At 36.2% G+C, this 16,893-nt stretch overlaps 1 protein-coding gene across 5 annotated transcripts in view; it reads left to right on the top strand.

Moving 5' to 3' along the window:
- C16H8orf34 (chromosome 16 C8orf34 homolog) overlaps positions 1-16,893 on the top strand; it is a 522,081-nt gene that overhangs the window by 149,521 nt on the left and 355,667 nt on the right. For all 5 annotated transcript variants that reach the window (XR_015715789.1, XR_015715790.1, XR_015715791.1 and 2 more), the window contains exon 9: positions 14,851-14,936. Coding sequence is in view for 2 of the 5 variants with exons in the window: in XM_087825423.1 (XP_087681549.1) it covers positions 14,851-14,936 (86 nt within the window). In the remaining 3 variants the exon portion in view is untranslated. The remainder of the gene's footprint in view (positions 1-14,850; positions 14,937-16,893) is intronic.

Genomic DNA, 16,893 nt, shown 5'->3' on the forward strand with positions numbered 1-16,893 from the left:
CAGTTTTTACAATAATTATAAGAAAAAATAAGTTGTAGTTAGACAACAATAAAAAAAGATGTTACGTTTATTAGCTTTTGATACCTGGCTTGGGGGAAATTTTTCGCATTCCGATTATGAAAATAATCCGAAGAGTCAGAAGTGAGTAAACCCACTTGTACCCCCGGCATCCACCAGGCTGTCTCCGCACTCCCTGTAACCCCCAGATGGCACGGAGACGAGCTGCACGGTGCTTGGCTTCAGAACTGTTTTAAAGATTGGCTAATGTTTTTAAATTGACTTTTAAAATGAAAAACTTATAAAAACAGTAAGCATTACATAGAACATCCAAAGGAGGGTCAGTTTGCTTATTTCTTTTTCTGTTTCTTTCATCTCCTTTGTTTCATGTGTTCCACTTCCCTCTTCTTTCACCATCTGAATGAAGTCCCATGTGACCAGCCAAGCTTTGTTTATTTTAAAATGTCCAATGAGCTCATGAAAATACAGAGTGTGATGGAGCTTTCTTTCGACACTGTGTGTGACACTCTTGGCCCGGGATATGCCTGCTTCGTGACAAAATAAAACACAAGATCACCAGTCCAGAAAAGAAAGAAAATTGGAGGGGCCTTGAATACCTTCTGTATAAGACAGCTTCACATCATAGAAAGAAAATCGTTTATAGGCATAAGGAATTAGGATTTAGGAGCAGGTTTGGGTAGAAACGGGGATCGAAAAATTTGAGTTGTAAGAAATATTTTAAATTCTGTAAAGGAAGATATTGCTCTAAGAGACAAGCCACTTAAATAGCCAGCTATTCTCCTTTCTCGAAGTCATAAATTGTCATTACATCTTTCTAAACTTGTGTAAGTTTAGACCAGAACATGTTTAACTAATTCCGACTGATTGCCTCAATTTAATCTCTGACATTGTGTGATTTCTAAGAATTATTTAAAAATTAGCATAATACCTAACCTTCAATATTCATACCAGTAACATGTAAATCAAGTTTATTTAAAAAAAAATGCTCATCTAATATTGTGTAACTTTCTAGAATTTAAGGAAAAAAGGAACATTAAAACCTATTTAAAAATTTTTTTAAGTTTTGTATGGTGAAAAGAAAAACAATAATAATGTTGAATTTCGTAAAGTAAATGATTAGAATTTAGAATTATTATTGTTTATGTAATGTTTATTATATTATTTCTATTAATACACAATAGGTAAGATGATAATATAATTATTCACATAAATTATTATGCAATTTTCAAATATTCTAGTATAGTAAATCTCAAAAGTCAGAAATTCGTACCAGCTGTTATATCATTATAACATAACTTTGAAACTAAAGTACTGTATAAGCAACATAGTAAACACTTTTCTAGAAGAGAATGACCTATGATAATGGAACTGGTGAGTGAATCCATGAAGAAACACAATGCATGTTTAATGGGTGAACCTATTGCTATCCTAAATTTGTCACTCTCTCTCCCCCTCCCCCTTTTATAACTAGAGCTCCTTTTCCTTACCAGTTTCTCTGGGTATCATAAATTCAGATTAAATTCAATAGTCTGTTAAATTCTCGAAGTAAAATGGTCAGAAAAAATGGTGGGAGGGGGATATATAAGATGTGGTAATTCAGAGCCAGAATTGAAATTTACTGAACAAGTAAGACTCACAAATCTTGTATCTGCAAAGTGCTAAAACTGATGATGAATTCAGTTAAAACTCCCAGTGAATGAATTCATCCAAATTGAGCAATTCAGTGCCCTCATATGTAGTATTGGAACAAATACGTACCTTGAGGCATGAGTTTGGATATTGCTTTAAAAAGCACATTGACAGTGTCTCTCACTCCACAGCATTTTGAGGTTAAGGTTGTTCAGAAGCACCAGCTGTGTGTACCAAACACCACATTCGGTATTTAGAAACATGATCTCTGATCCTCACAACAATTCTTCAAAGTAAATAATTTAGCTTTATTTTGCAAGTGAGAAATGAAGTTTGAGTGACCAGGTAAACTGATTAAGGTCAAAAGGCTGGTGAGTGGAACAGGTAGAATTTGAACCCTGCTCCATCTGACTTAAAAACTTAATTCTTGCTACTCTTACTGTGCTACTTCCTAGTTTTAAAGTAGTCAGATTGTTGGTCCTATTTTAGAATTAGACACATTCTTCAAATTGATTGTACTGCCTAATTTATTTTGGGGATAAAAGACTAATAGGGTCAAGTCAGACATGTTTATAAGAAATAAAAAACCTATTTGTCAAGCTATAAAAGTTCAAAGAAAGCAAACATAATTTTTTAGCCTACATTATTGGGATAAAATGATTATCCTGTTTTAATAGGCTGTGAGTTTGGTAATTTATATACTACACCAGAAATTTGGGACCAATGTAATAATAAATAACTTCAAACAGAGAAGTTGAGTATTTATGCTTTTTCTAGTTAACGTTTTAAGATAAAATTATTTAATTGCTATTGTGAATGAAAACACTACAAGCATGATGTAGTTTATAGGTATCTTGATTCTAGTTTTTTTCGTTTTTCACATAAGGGGTATAAAACTGTGTTTCAAATTCTTAGTGGGTTTATTTAAAGTTCAAATTCTATTCAGGTTTCTTCTTATGAGAATTAGCTTGCCAGAAGAATATTTAGGTTCTAGGGTTGAATATTTGTGTCCCCCAAAATTCATATGTTGAATCCTAAGCCCCAAAGTGATGGTATTAGGAGGGGGCCTTTGAGAAGTTATCAGGCCATGAGAATGGTGCCCTTACTTTCAGATCGAGTTGCTGTGATTTGGTAACTGATCCAATAAAACGATTTTTTTATCTTACCAGTTAAGAGTTGAGCTCCTGAAAGCAAGCACGGCATGGTGGTTAAGACCTTGAACTTCAGTGTCTAACAGTGCCCCAGTTTCTCCTAGCTAAGCATACTTGGACAAGTTGTTTAATTCCCCGGTGACTGCCACACAATAAGCACTGTGCATGTGGCAGCTCCCATGCTGTTGTAGATGACTTTTAATTCATTTAAGAAGATGGTACAAATCTTGAAGGGGCTCCACGAGAGTTGAGAAATACTGCAGTGTACAAGCTGCTATATTTTTGTTCAAACAAATAATCTCCCTCAGCACAAGCAATATTTCTAAACATCTACTGATTTGCTACTTAGATGCTCTGAAATTCCAATTTTTATAAAACTTTTTCTTTAAGCACCCCTAATTAAAAATTTTTATTGAATGTTTTCTAAGGGCTACAGTTTTAGAGATAGGAAGACAATTATTCCATAAGCAAATTAATTATCCAGGAAAACAGACTGCCTTAAAAAATCTTAAGAAAATAAGAACAAGAGGCATTAAGTGCATTTGGCTTTTTTTTTTTTTCCTTTTGGGAAGATTAGAACAAGCTGTTAGAATGACACACAGTAAAAACATATTATTTAAGTAATTTGGGAAATGATGACAATTTGGTTAAGAAAAGATTTATGCTTTATATGGTATTTCTGTGAATAAAAGAATCATAGAAATTGCCATGACTGAAAATCATGAGTTCCTCAATTTTGTGCATATAGCTATTACCAAAAATATCATAGGATATGAAAATAATAATTTTTGAAAGTATCCTAACATCTATCCTTGCTTAAATACCCTTCCTAATACCATAGTAGCAATAGCACAATTGGACATTATTTTGTTATATATGGGAAGATTAATTTATTTTTTTATTTAAGTATAGTTGTTATACATTATTATATTAGTTATATTAGTTTCAGGTATATAATACAGGGATTCAACATTTCTATACCTTACAATGTGATCGTCCCACTAAGTCTAGTAATCATCCGTCATCATGTAAACTTATCACAATATTATTGACTATATTCCCCTTCACCTTTTTCACCCATCACCCAACCCTTCCCTTCTGGTAACTGTCCCCATGATCTTCTGCTGCTGTGAGTCTGTTTGTGTTTTGTTTTGTTTGTTCATTTATTTATTCTTTTTTAGATTCCACAAATAAGTGAACCATACAGTTTATCTTTCTCTGTCTTATTTCACTAAGCATGATATCCTCTAGATCTATCCAGGTTGTCACAAATGCCAAGAATTCATTCTTTTTCTTTTTCTGCATAAAATCCATTCTCTCTCTCTCTCTCACACTATATCTATGTATATAGTGTCCCCAAAATGTATACACACTTTGAATAATTATTAATTCCAATAGGTTAAATCTGAAAAGAAAGAAACATCAATAGAACCATCAGCTGTTAAGTGTGTATACATTTTTGGGGACACCCTGTATATATTTCCATACATACCACATCTTGTTTATCCAGTTGTCTATTGATGGACACCTAGGTTGCTTCCATGTCTTGGCTATTGTAAAATAATGCTACAGTGAACATAGGGGTGCATATATCCTTTTAAATTAGAGTATTTGATTTCTTTGGGTAAATACTCAGAGGTGGAATTGCGGGGTCATATGGTGTATCCATTCCTAGTTTTTTGAAGAATCTCCACACTGTTTTCCATGGGGACTGTGCCAGTTTGCAGTCCCACCCACGGTGCACAAGGCTTCCTTTCTCTCCACATCCCGCCAACACGTGTTATTTGTTGACTTTTTGATAATAGCCATTCTGACTGGTGTGGAGGTGCTTTCTCATTGTGGTTTTGATTTTCATTTTCCTGAGTATTAGTGATGTTGAGCATCTGTTGGACATCTGTATGTCTTCATTAGAGAAATGTCTTTTTATGTCCTTTGCCCGGTTTTGCATTGGATTATTATTTTTTGTTATTGAGTTGTATGGTTTTCTTACATATTTTGGGTAACAGTCTTGTATAAAATATGTTCATCTGCAAATATATCCACCCATTCAGTAGGTTGTCTTTTTGTTTTGTTGATGGTTTCCTTTGCTGTGCAGAAACTTTTTAGTTTGATGAAGTCCTATTTGTTTATTTTTGCTTTTGTTTCCCTTGCTCGAGGGGATATATCCAAAAAGATACTACACTGACTGATGTCCAATAGTTTAATAGGGAATATTAATTTAAACGACTCTTCATTCTTCCATTTTTATTTCTCTACTGGCATAATATGAAGCAGTTTATCTGAGAAATAGGAACAAATAGTGAAAATTTATATTTTACTTTTTTATCCATTATCTGGAAGCTTCTTATTTATTCACTTGTTTGACATTCTGGACCTCCCTGGTATACATTCTAGTAAAATTGGAATTGCAATTACTTTCAATTACTTGTTATAGTAATTACCCTTATAATTGGATAACAATTACTGAATAAGTCATATCAAATGTATAATTATATTTATACTATCTCTATGTATATGTCTTCTATAATTTATCTTTATAACCACTGACCAGTTAACTAGTCTCAATAATATAAAAGATGTATTTTAGAATCACACCAGGCTGGATATATTATTACTACTAAAACAAAGAATACTAAGTATCATTACATTTTGCATTTTCTTATAACATTTCAGAATAAGAACAAAAATTTACAGAGTATGTATTTATTTTCAGTGACAAATGCTAGTGCTCAAAATGTAGTATAAAATACCTAAAAGGAAAAGCAAATAAGTTTGATATTAATATCATGCATTATGTTTCTATAAGTCTGTATTTTTTAGGAAATACCATTTGAGTTTTTTATTAATAGTTTTTTTCAGAATTTTAAATATAGCAATCTATTTTTTACTTAAAACCAGCAAATCTGTAACATCATGCCATGTAAAAGTAAAAAAACAAAACGAAAAACACACAAATGAAATATGTGAAAAATAGCATGACTTGAAATCTGATAATTATACAACAATGAATTAAATTGAGAAATAGTTAAGACTCCTTGGAAAAATTTTATTTATATGCTAGGTGTGGTTACTAATGCAAACCAGTTTTAGTTTTCCAAAGCAGAAGGCAGAGAGAAAAAAGTTCCATTATGAACAAATTCTATGATCATTTTAAGAGATTAAACATCAGAAAAATAAGTTTTAGACTAAGGTAGTTAAAATTTCACAAAGCAGTATTTATATTTCCTGGTAAGTCACTGAATATATTTCTTCTATTCCAAAATGTATCTTACCATCTTTATGTCTTTTATTGGCTTTTCCAATTATGTAGACATATTCAGTGTTGTCCTTAAGAATTTTAAAAGCATTGTTAAAAGAATAAAAGAAGCTCTTTATCTTTTCTCTTATAATCTTTTCAAGAACTCAGTGTACAGTCAAACCTCGGTTCTCAATTGTCTCCCATCTCAAACAATTCCATTCTCTACCAAGTTCAGGGAAAAAAATGTCTTGGTTGTGGAACAAAACTTCATGTTTTTAAAAAATATATATCTTTATTGTTGAAAGTATTACAGATATCCCCTTTTTTCACCCATTGATCCCCTTCTCCTGGCTTCTACCCCCCCACAATGGGTTATGCATATATGCATGTAAGTTCTTTGTTTACTCTCTTTCTCCCCCCCCCCTTTCCTCTGAGATTCTTCAGTTTGTTGCATGCTTCCATGTCTCTGGATCTATTTTGTTTGTCAGTTTATTTTGTTCATTAGATTCCACATATGAGTGAGATCTTGTGATATTTGTTTTTCCCTGACTGGCTTATTTCGTTTAGCATAATACTTTCCAGGCCACTCCATGTTGCCTCAAAGGGTAAAATATCATTTTTTACAGCTGCATATTATTCCATTGTGTAAATGTACCAAAGCTTTTTTATCCACTCACCTAATGATGGGCACTTGGGCTGTTTCCAGATCTTAACTATTGTAAACAATGCTGCTATGAACATAGGGGTACACATATTCTTTCTGATTGGTGTTTCAGGCTTCTTAAGACATATTCCTAGAAGTGGGATCGCTAGGTCAAATGGCAGTTCCATTTTTAATTTTTTGAGGAAACTCCATAGTGTTTTCCATAGTGATTGTACCAGTCTGCATTCCCACCAGCAGTGTACTAGGGTTCCCTTTTCTCCACACCCTTGCCAGCACTTGTTTGTTGGTTTGTTGATGGTAGTCATTCTGACAGGTGCGAGATGTACCTCACTGTGGTTTTAATTTGCATCTCTCTGATGATTAGTGATGTTGAGTGTTTTTTTTATATCTCTTGGCCATTTGTATGTCCTCTGGAGAAGTGTCTAATCAGGTCCTTTGCCCATTTTTTAATTGGATTGTTTGTCTTCCTGTTGTTGAGTTGTATGAGTACTTTATATATTTAAGAAATTAACTCCTTATCAGATGTATCATCCATTGGCAAATATGTTCTCCCATACTGTAGGTTCCCTTTTTATTTGGATGCTGGTTTCTTTTGCTGTACAGACGCTTTTTAGTTTGATGTAGTCCCATTTGTTTATTTTTTCCTTTGTTTCTCTTTGACCCGATAAACCTTTCATGCTCAGACACAGAGGAGAGAACTCTTTTGTTGCTGGGGAAATGGACAATTAGCACAATTTGAAACCTAAAGAAGCCATCAAGAGTGCTAATGTAGCTAATGTGTAAGTGCTCAAGAAACCACAATCACAGGGAACTGAAGAGGCAGAAAAACTATGTTGATTTGGATAAATGAAGAACAGTTAGCTGGCAATAGCATTTCTAAGGCCATGATATATGGAAAAGTAAAGATGCCGCATATTGACTTCCTGAAAGACATCCCTGGAAAGACTGCTGAAAGTGATTCGTTTAAGGCTAGTAGGGGTGGTTCATAAATTGCAGAAAAGAAGTGTTTGTTTATAGATTAAACAGTACATTAGACATGTACTGTATATAAGAAATGTTAAAGAGGGGAGTTATTTGTGGGTCTGGAACGGATTAATTCAATTTACATTATTTCTAATGGGAAAACTGACTTAGTTTTCAAACAAATTGCTTCTAGAACAGCCTTCTGGAACAAATTAAGTTGAAGAACTGAGGTTCCACTGTACTTATTTCCTAAACCAGCTTTGTTTTCCAGATCATCAACTTGTCTATCAGCAAATTTCAGTATGCTGTTTAAATACCAAAACACAAGGCAATTTAATATCTAGTTATTAAAAAAACTACTTGTTACCCAAGTTTGTATTTACTACACAGGATTCTGTTAAAAACAAACAAACAAGCCAAGCTTCCTGCCCCAACAAACTTAAACTTAGAAAATATATTATTCTTGGAGGAAGTACTGAAGTAAGACATTCAAATTGCAAGTGCTTATTGGCTGTTATAGGTACATCGGTGCTACATTAAAGCAAAGCATTAAACGGGGGAGAAGATTAAAGGAAAGAGAGACAAAATTATGTTTGTATGCTTAAATGTCTTACACTGGCCTATATCTATTGGAACAGAATGCTACCTTTATGGAAAAGCGAAGTCATAAAATCCCACTTGAGAATGCCCCACAACTGTTTGATGTGGACCTATGCTATCTCGCCTTCCTTAGGTTTCTAAGGAAATCTCAGATTTTTCCATTTTCTATCTCATTGCTCCTAATTAGATGGAACTCTGTGGGGTTTCTTCACTCCTTTAAAAAATGTAAAACTTTATGAAGAAGGATTTCTATGTGGCTGCCCATGGTTCATTTCTTCATGCTGCTTCCATATCTAGTAACAATTTCTCAGAATTTGAGGATCTCCTATTGCTGGCAACATTCTCTCAGCTGCCATCTGTGAGCAGATGCCATCTGCTAAAATATTACTTCTCTCTGGTACCAAGTAATATGATCTGTAATTTGGGAATTTTGGTATGCCTAATAATTCTACTAGTTATCACAACTTAATTTCAATTATTCCTAATCTTATGCAAAGAAATGAACATAAAGTATCTGACTAAGGCAGGGCGACTATTGTCACACCCAGTGCTATTGCATAGAAAAGTCCAACAGTGTTCAGTGTGCTTTTAACCACCAGGGCGAGGTAGAGATTGGCTACACACAAAAGAAGCCAGCCATCTGACAGATGCTCCCAGGGCAGACAGAAGACAAGGCGTCTTCCATCAGGTACATGTGTGAGGCAGCCTTTGGTTTCAGTACCGTGAGTAAGGGGTCTCTGATTAAAGGAAGGAATGGCTAAGGAAGGAACAAAGTTTTGGCAGTGTTTCAAAGGGTGTTTCGGCTCCCACACCATCCCACATTTCAATGTGTTAGAAATGAGAGCTGTAAAGACTCTTCACAGCTGCTCCTGAGCTAGATGCCTGCTGACCAAGCCATTTTTTGATGGCGTCTGACTCTGAGATCTGTAACCTCAGTAAGATGCAAATCATACCTGTTTGGAAATAAAATGCAGTGTTCAGCTAAAAATCAATACCCAGCAAGTTAGAGAAAGAAATATATCAACATCCTCTGCTAGAGTCTTCTCTGTTTTTGGCATTTGAGACACAGTGCAACGCTGCTACCGCAGTGAGGATGGATGGGAGGTCCCTGTCCTTCCCTAGCTGTCAAGAGGAGGCGCTACAGAGGGCTGGCCCCCAGCCGGCGGGATCAGCACCACCTGCGAACCGGGTAGGAACACCAATTCTGGAGCTATACTCCAGACCTGCTGAATCCAAAACTCCGGGTGGAGCCCAGCATTCCGTGTTTTCAGAAGTGCTCTAGGTGATTCCAGAGCACCCTAAAAATTGAAGAACTGATTCTCTACAGTGTCCAATAAGGACCTAACTGCCTATTTCTATTTAGATAGATTTTAAAAGGGTTCTCTCTAGCAGTGATGGCAGGGCAAAGGCATACCAACGCCTCACCAGATCACTGTATGGACATGAAGTCTAGCTGAGAATGTGCATGAATGGCAATGCCAAAAGAAGCCTGAGGATTCCAGTGCCCAGGGCTGCCTCTAGCTCCGAGGTCACGTGTTTGGCTGCTTTCTTTTGGAGTTTCCTTAGCTCCAGAGCAGTCTGGCAATTTGAATTTAATCCTGTCTCCTGAGTGCTTCAGATTTCAGGAAAGTTGTAATGTTCCTAGGCTCATCCTTTGTGTGCATGATAAACTGGCCAAGGTGTGTGAGTCAGTGGCCCACATTCCAATCATATCTGCCTGGAAAATCTCTAGTCTCCCAAGGTATGCAAAGAATCATCCTGCCCCTGCCTGATCTGCTCTACCTTATTGTGGGTTGACATTTTACATTGGAGTTGAGGTAAAGCAGAAAAGCCTGAAAACACAACATATCTGTTCTCCATGAGTGCCTCCTTAGATTTGGTTTTAAAATTCTGAAGCCTTTGCCAGGTGGGTAATTAGCTGCAGAGATAAGAGGCCACCTATGGCAGCTACGTGTCTGCATCAGGTATGCGGGAGAGAACTATAAATTTCATTAGAGAGATACACATAGTTTGCTAGTCCACATGTGTCACTTTTAGGAGATAGGAAGTTAAAAGGGGAATTTAACAGGAAGGAGCATGGCTTTTATCTCTCTGTCACCATCGATCATGATATTTTAGAGGTGAATGCTCAGAGGTGCTTGTGTCTGAGAGAGAGAATTTATAAAGCAGGGTATAAAGAAAGCCCTCTGGTGAGGGAGAATGCTATTCAGATCCATCCTGCTCTCAGGAGAAAGGTGCTTCATCATGATGTGTTCCTTATCCCTATGCCCCATAAACAGCAGGAGTCAAGAAACAGCAAGAGTGCCGCTGATGAATGCTAGAAGGAAGATTTTTAAACCAATATAGTACTAAAATAAGAAGGAACTCTAGGTACTGCTAGGGATTTTCTCTGGCAAAGGAAACGGGTGGGGAGGCGGGGTATTTGTTGGAGCTTCTGGGAGGTAGAGCTGTGCCTGGTCACAGAGAAAGCTCTTAGGGGACTAGAGGGACAGTGCCAGAGGGCCAGAGTCAAAGTAAACAGACCAGCCACCCAAGGGTCAAACTGGCATGACCCAGGTAAGGAAAAATGCCTAGGCAGAGTCAAGGGTTTGGAAAGGGAGTAAGAGGAAGGGGTCCAGGTAATTAATTCCCTGAAGAACTGGGCCAAGGGCTAAGGGCGGAGAGTTCCATAGTGCAGCAGTGACATTTTCTAGGGTAGAAAAAGAACGATGACAAGCGCTTAGTGACTTCAGATAGCTGCCCTTTAAATCAGATAGTTATTCTGGGGGGGAGGCAGAGATGTAAATTAATGTGCTAGGCCCTCATCGTGTGGAGGATGTCAGGCCTGGTCTCTGACCTCAGGAAGTTCGCAAAGTTAATTGGAGAGATCATGCAAATTCACACAGGCCTCCTGCCAGAATGCAGGCTCTTTGCTCAAAGGAGGGCTTTGCTTCCAAGGTGCCCAGTAAATTTTTTATGTTGATGACAATTTTGGCTTTTTTAAGGCTTCAAAATTGAGTAAGTGACAATAAATTGTTATAATTTCCCTCAAAAAATAATTCCGGAGATGCATGGAATCTTACAATGGAAAATGAACATTTAGAAAGAGACTTAGAAATAACTCAATTGCTGATGTTATAAAAGAGGCTTCGTGAATTAAAAGCAGACTTTGGAGGGGAAAGGTAAGTTAATTTTCTCACCCTTTGAAGAAATGGTTCAAAATGTCTTGAAACCAAAGCTGTTTATTGTAGTTCCTCTGACCTAATCGACATTTGGTAAGATATGCAGTTTATTATCCAGTGAAAGAGAATGTCATATTCTTAAGTTCTTTATAGAGACTTTGGAACCCAGAAAGGACAAGCCTCACCCCACAACCCAGTCTGTTCAGCATCTCCACGTGCATATCCAACTGCTTCTTGACATGAATATGAAAATCATTCAAGATAATAGTAACACTTGAGTTGCAGAAGAAAAATTTAAGCCTGAGCAGAGCTTTCATGGCAGAAAGATGACAGGTCAATATTTATAATCCCTTGTTATCTGAGGTGGAGAGGTTAGGCAGCCTTCCTTAGAGACGAGGTACTGTACTCTTAGAAAAAAAGGGATGCGATGGTCTTAGAAAAGTTATGACAAGAAGGAGCAGGACATATTTTGTTGCGAGGCTGAGAATATAGAAGAGTGTTTAATACAGAAGAGGAGTTTTAGAGAGCAAAGAAAAAAGTTTGGGAGTAAGTAAAACTCCTGTAGGGAAAAAATGATTTAACTTTTATTAAGACTGTATTTCCTGAACTTGCCCACACAACCCTTGTTTGTATAGCACCTATTAACCTCTTACAGAAGTAGTGCTGTGTGGATTACAGCTTGGGAAACCTTGGCAGAGCACTCAAGGATAGCAGGCTGTGAAGCATTCCACAGCGGCGCTGGTGCCAAGTCACGGTGAACTCAACTCTTACGGTATCTGAAGGGCGCTGCTTGGACAAGGAGGAGCCAGGTTCAGGGCCACCCAATTTGTTGGGTTGTTTTCATGGCCACTTCTTTTCAACTCAGCTAAATTGTGACCTCTGAAATGAGGGACAGTTGTAATTTCTTTACAATCTCTACAGCATTTGGCTTATTATTGAGCATATTAATAAATGCTAAATAAACATTTCTTTTTACTGAAGCTTGCGGTGAGCAAAAAAAATTTACAACTTAGTTATTTCTTTCCTTTTTCTGCCTGTGTTGGAGATTTATTTTCCATTTAGGTTTTTAAACCTAATGTTAAATACCCAAATGTGTTGGAGCTCATTGTCCATTTTTAATAATTTTGACTTACACCTTTTAATAGCTCGTGTGTCTGTGTATGTTCTATCTTTGATAATTTTGATGAAGTGGGCCTAGGAAAAAACTCAAAAACGAATATTTGATATTGCTGATTGGAGAAGTACTTATCCTAATTATTAGAAATAAACAAGATAAAGAAAAAATAGTTGGGCAGATTTGAGATGTAGCTAAATCATTCATTTAAGAGTTGAATTTTTTTTCAAGTAAAAATTTAAAAATTAAAAGTATAAAATCTATTTTAATTTTTTGAGGAACCTCCACACTATTTTCTATAGTGGTTGTACCAATCTGCATTCCTACCAACAGTGCAGGAAGGTTCCCTTTCTCTGCATCCTCGCCAGCACTTGCTGTTTGTTGTTTTATTGATGATAGCGATTCTGACAGGTGTGAGGTAATATCTCATTGTGGTTTTAATTTGCATCTTTCTGATGATTAGTGATGTTGAATATCTTTTCATAAGCCTATTGGCCATCTGGGAACATAACTGAAGAAACTCGAAACACTAATTGCAGCATTATTTACAATAGCCAAGATCTGTAAGCAACCAAACAGCCATCAGTAGATGAGTGGGTAAAAAAGCTGTGGTACATTTACACACTGGAATACTACGCAGCCGTAAAAAGGACCTCTTACCTTTTGCAGCAGCATGGATGGATTCAAGGGTATTATGCTCAGTGAAATAAGTCAGTCAGAGATAGACAAGTACCACATGATTTCACTAATATGTGGAATCTAATGAACAAAACAAACAAACAAACAAAATAGAAACAGACTCATAGACAAAGAGAACAGAATGACAGCTGTCAGATGGGAGGGGAGTTGGGAGACTGAGTGAGAGGTGAAGGGATTAAGTGTACAAATTGGTAGTTGCAGGATAGCCACAGAGATGTTGATTACAGCATAGGGAATATAGTCAATAATATAGAAATAAATAGGTATGGGGCCAGGTGGCTACCAATATGTAAAGTAAATTATTTTCTAACCACTTTGCTGTACATATAAAACTAATACAGAATAATATTGAATGTCAACTGTAATTGATTAAAAAAATGTATAAAATATACACATTTGGCCAAAAAGTGTTATAACTGTCAGGAAGTTATCCTTGAGAATTCTTTAATTAGCTTATATAATACAGTAAATGTGGTTTTGTGTATATGTAAGTATAAATGTATAATATATACAGAAGTATGTAGAATTTAACATTATAGGAATACAAATGAAAATATAATTTACAATATTTATTATTACACAAAAGATAAAGATTAAGAGACATGCATATATGTTTGAATATGCAGAAGACAAATGTAAATTATTATGTGATTCCACTGGGGCATATAAAAACAAAGATATAAAATAGTTGAAAATGTTAACTTTTGAGAGCGGTGCAGTTATGAATTGTACTTGATTTTTTAAAATGTTAATGCTATTTGTTATGTATTTATTAATATTCTTCAATGACAACATTTGTCTTCAGCTAAATACAAGAAAAAAAATAAGGGAACTGATTAAAAACTCCAGTCTCTGGATTGTTTGATATAATGTCCACCAACATTAACAGAGCTTATTTGGCCATTCTTAGGACAGAATTCCAACATTTATTGATGAGCTCTACCTCCTTTGATAGAGAAGTTTCACAGTGTAATATAAATCCAGACTGTTTGAATTGCATTTTGCTGGTCTATTTTTCTCACTATACAGATGTGGATACAGAGGCTCGGGAATATATTCTCATTAAAAGCACCCATACAGCCTTCCTCTCCTGGGAAAGATCCAGTGTCTTTGAGAGTCCTGGGCAGTCACACATATTAGGAATCTTTACTCCCACTATTGAGACTTATCTTGATACGCAGGCCTTAAAGCTCAGGTTTGACTAATATGGAGAATTGTGTTTGGTAAACCTCCACATGGAATGGAAATCTTCTCGTGCCCCTGTGCCCAGAAATCAGCTGAATATGCTGTGTTAGATTCTGGTTTCTCTTCCACTGACTTCTTTGCTGTAGTTTCCATGAAAACATTTGCTTACAAGCCTTCCTCCACTCAGGCTAAGAAGACAAGCAGTTGCTATCTAGACTAACTTCCCATCTACAGAGGAAAAAGAAAAACGAAAGAAAGGCTATTCAAGATTAGAAAAGCAAAACACCATATTATAAAGGCTTTGGTACACTTTTGTTTCTACTCTGAAGAAGCATGCCTGATTTTAGAGTCTAGAACTTCATAGTCACATCCCCTAGAGTATGTAGTTCACATTTTTAATTATTTCTAATTATTTTTTAATTATTTAGACTTCAAGGAGACAACCTGGCAGAAAGAACAGAAGAGACGTCACAAACACTTCATTCTCTAGATGAGAAAATCCTGGATTCTTTGAGTAAGTTTTAAACCCAACAATATCAACCTAGCTGCCTGTCGTATGTCCACCACTCCTATCAGGAGGTTAAGGGCACATGAGTGTGCATTCTGAGGAGCAGCCTCTTAATGTCTGTGCCTGTTTAAGGTCCAAAACAGGTCAGCTATAGGTTGGCTACTCCCAAAATGTTGTCGCCAATTCCAACTTGTTTTGGGAACTTTCTATTGCTTACTCCCATTCTCACATCATAGATCCCTTCACTCTTCCTGGGCAGAAGTATCAATATGAACCTTGATTTTGTTCCCTCTCTCACCTTTATATTGAACTGTTCTCAAAACATGTCAGTATCACTTCAGAATCTCCTCTCCAAGCCAGTCTCCTCTTCATTTTCCCTGCTGCTTCCTAGTCTGTGAAATTTTCTTCTTTCTCTGTCTAGTGTCACAGCCCCATTTTTACCTTAAATAGTATTTGTACTATCTCACCCCTCTTTAGTTCCTTATCTTTCTAAAAACAGCTGCTTATTTCACCCCCATTTTTTTAATAGGACAAAATTCAAACTCCTTAACTTAGCATATTAAGTTCATGGCAGGGCACTTCAAAATGTTTACTGAATAAATACAGAAGCACGTGTAGTGCCACTACAGTGGCATCGAAGGTACATCACTGCTTTGTCATTCAGTGTCCTAGCAGGAAGCAGTCAGACATGCGGCTGGGATAGTTACAAGAGAAACTATAGGAAAATATTCTTTTATATCTGGATAGAGGAGGACTTCTTAAACAAGATGGAAAATTCTTAACTATGAAATAAAAAATCAGCTATAGAAAGTTAACTGTTCATCAAAGAAGGCCATAAAAAGTGAGGAGATAAGCCACAAAATAAGAAAATATATTTGAAATATATTTGTCACTGACCAACTATTCAGAATACATAAAGAGTATCTATAATTTAATAAAGGTCAAAACCAATAGAAGAATAAGCAACAGATATGAATTGACATTCCACAGAGGAGGAGAAACACAATTGGCCAATGAACATTTGAAAGATGCTTAACTCCTCTGGTAATCAAGGAAAAGCACATTAAGACCACAGAAAGATGCTGCTTTACAAACTTTTGTTTGCCATTAATTAAGAAATTTGGCAAAACCAAGTGCTAAAGACAGATGAAAGAGAAGTCATATACTACAGGTGGGAAATGAACAATTTTGAAAACTGTTGCATTATCTTAAAATCTTGAGCATTTATGTAATCTAAAACCTAGACACTCCACTTCTAGGAAAATAACTTAAGAGAATCAAGTCGTGTATATGAGTTGTGAACAACCTTTCTTAGTATGCCCCTAGACAGGAAAATGGATAGACACTGTGGAATTGTTACACGGTAGGAAATTGAATGCATTTCAACTACACATAAGATGGATGAAACCAATGAAATGCTAATAAATATTAACAACTGTTTCTTTGAAAAGAGAAAGCCCTGATTTATAGAGATTGATCGTTTCCATGCTGTAGGTGCTCCCACTGAAGTTTAACTCAAGTAACCAATCTGAAATGGCAGTTAGGTCTCCCAATTCGTATGTGTGGGTTGTAGCTCACAACAGCTGAATAAATCTTAAAAGCACGGTGTTGATTGAACAAAAGCAAGTCATAGAATGACATTTTTGCAAAAGCTCAAAACTAAGTAATATGTTCTTAAGAAGACGTACATAAATGATAAAACTGTATTTAAAGAAAGGAATGAAAAGCTCAGAATGGTGGTTATTGTCAGTGGGTGGGGGAAGCAAGGAGGTGGGAAAAGGAAGTTGCTCATAGGTATATAAAGATTATTGGAAAGTTCTAATTCTTTTTTTTTTTTTTTTAATATATCTTTATTGATTTCAGAGAGAGGAAAGGAGAGGGAAAGAGAGAGAAACATCAATGATGAGAGAGTCACTGATGGGCTGCTTAGCCCGCAACCGGGGCATGTGCCCTGACCGGGAAT

This window comes from Miniopterus natalensis, chromosome 16 (assembly GCF_054644295.1).
Source record: "Miniopterus natalensis isolate mMinNat1 chromosome 16, mMinNat1.hap1, whole genome shotgun sequence".
Taxonomy (NCBI): Eukaryota; Metazoa; Chordata; class Mammalia; order Chiroptera; family Miniopteridae; genus Miniopterus; species Miniopterus natalensis.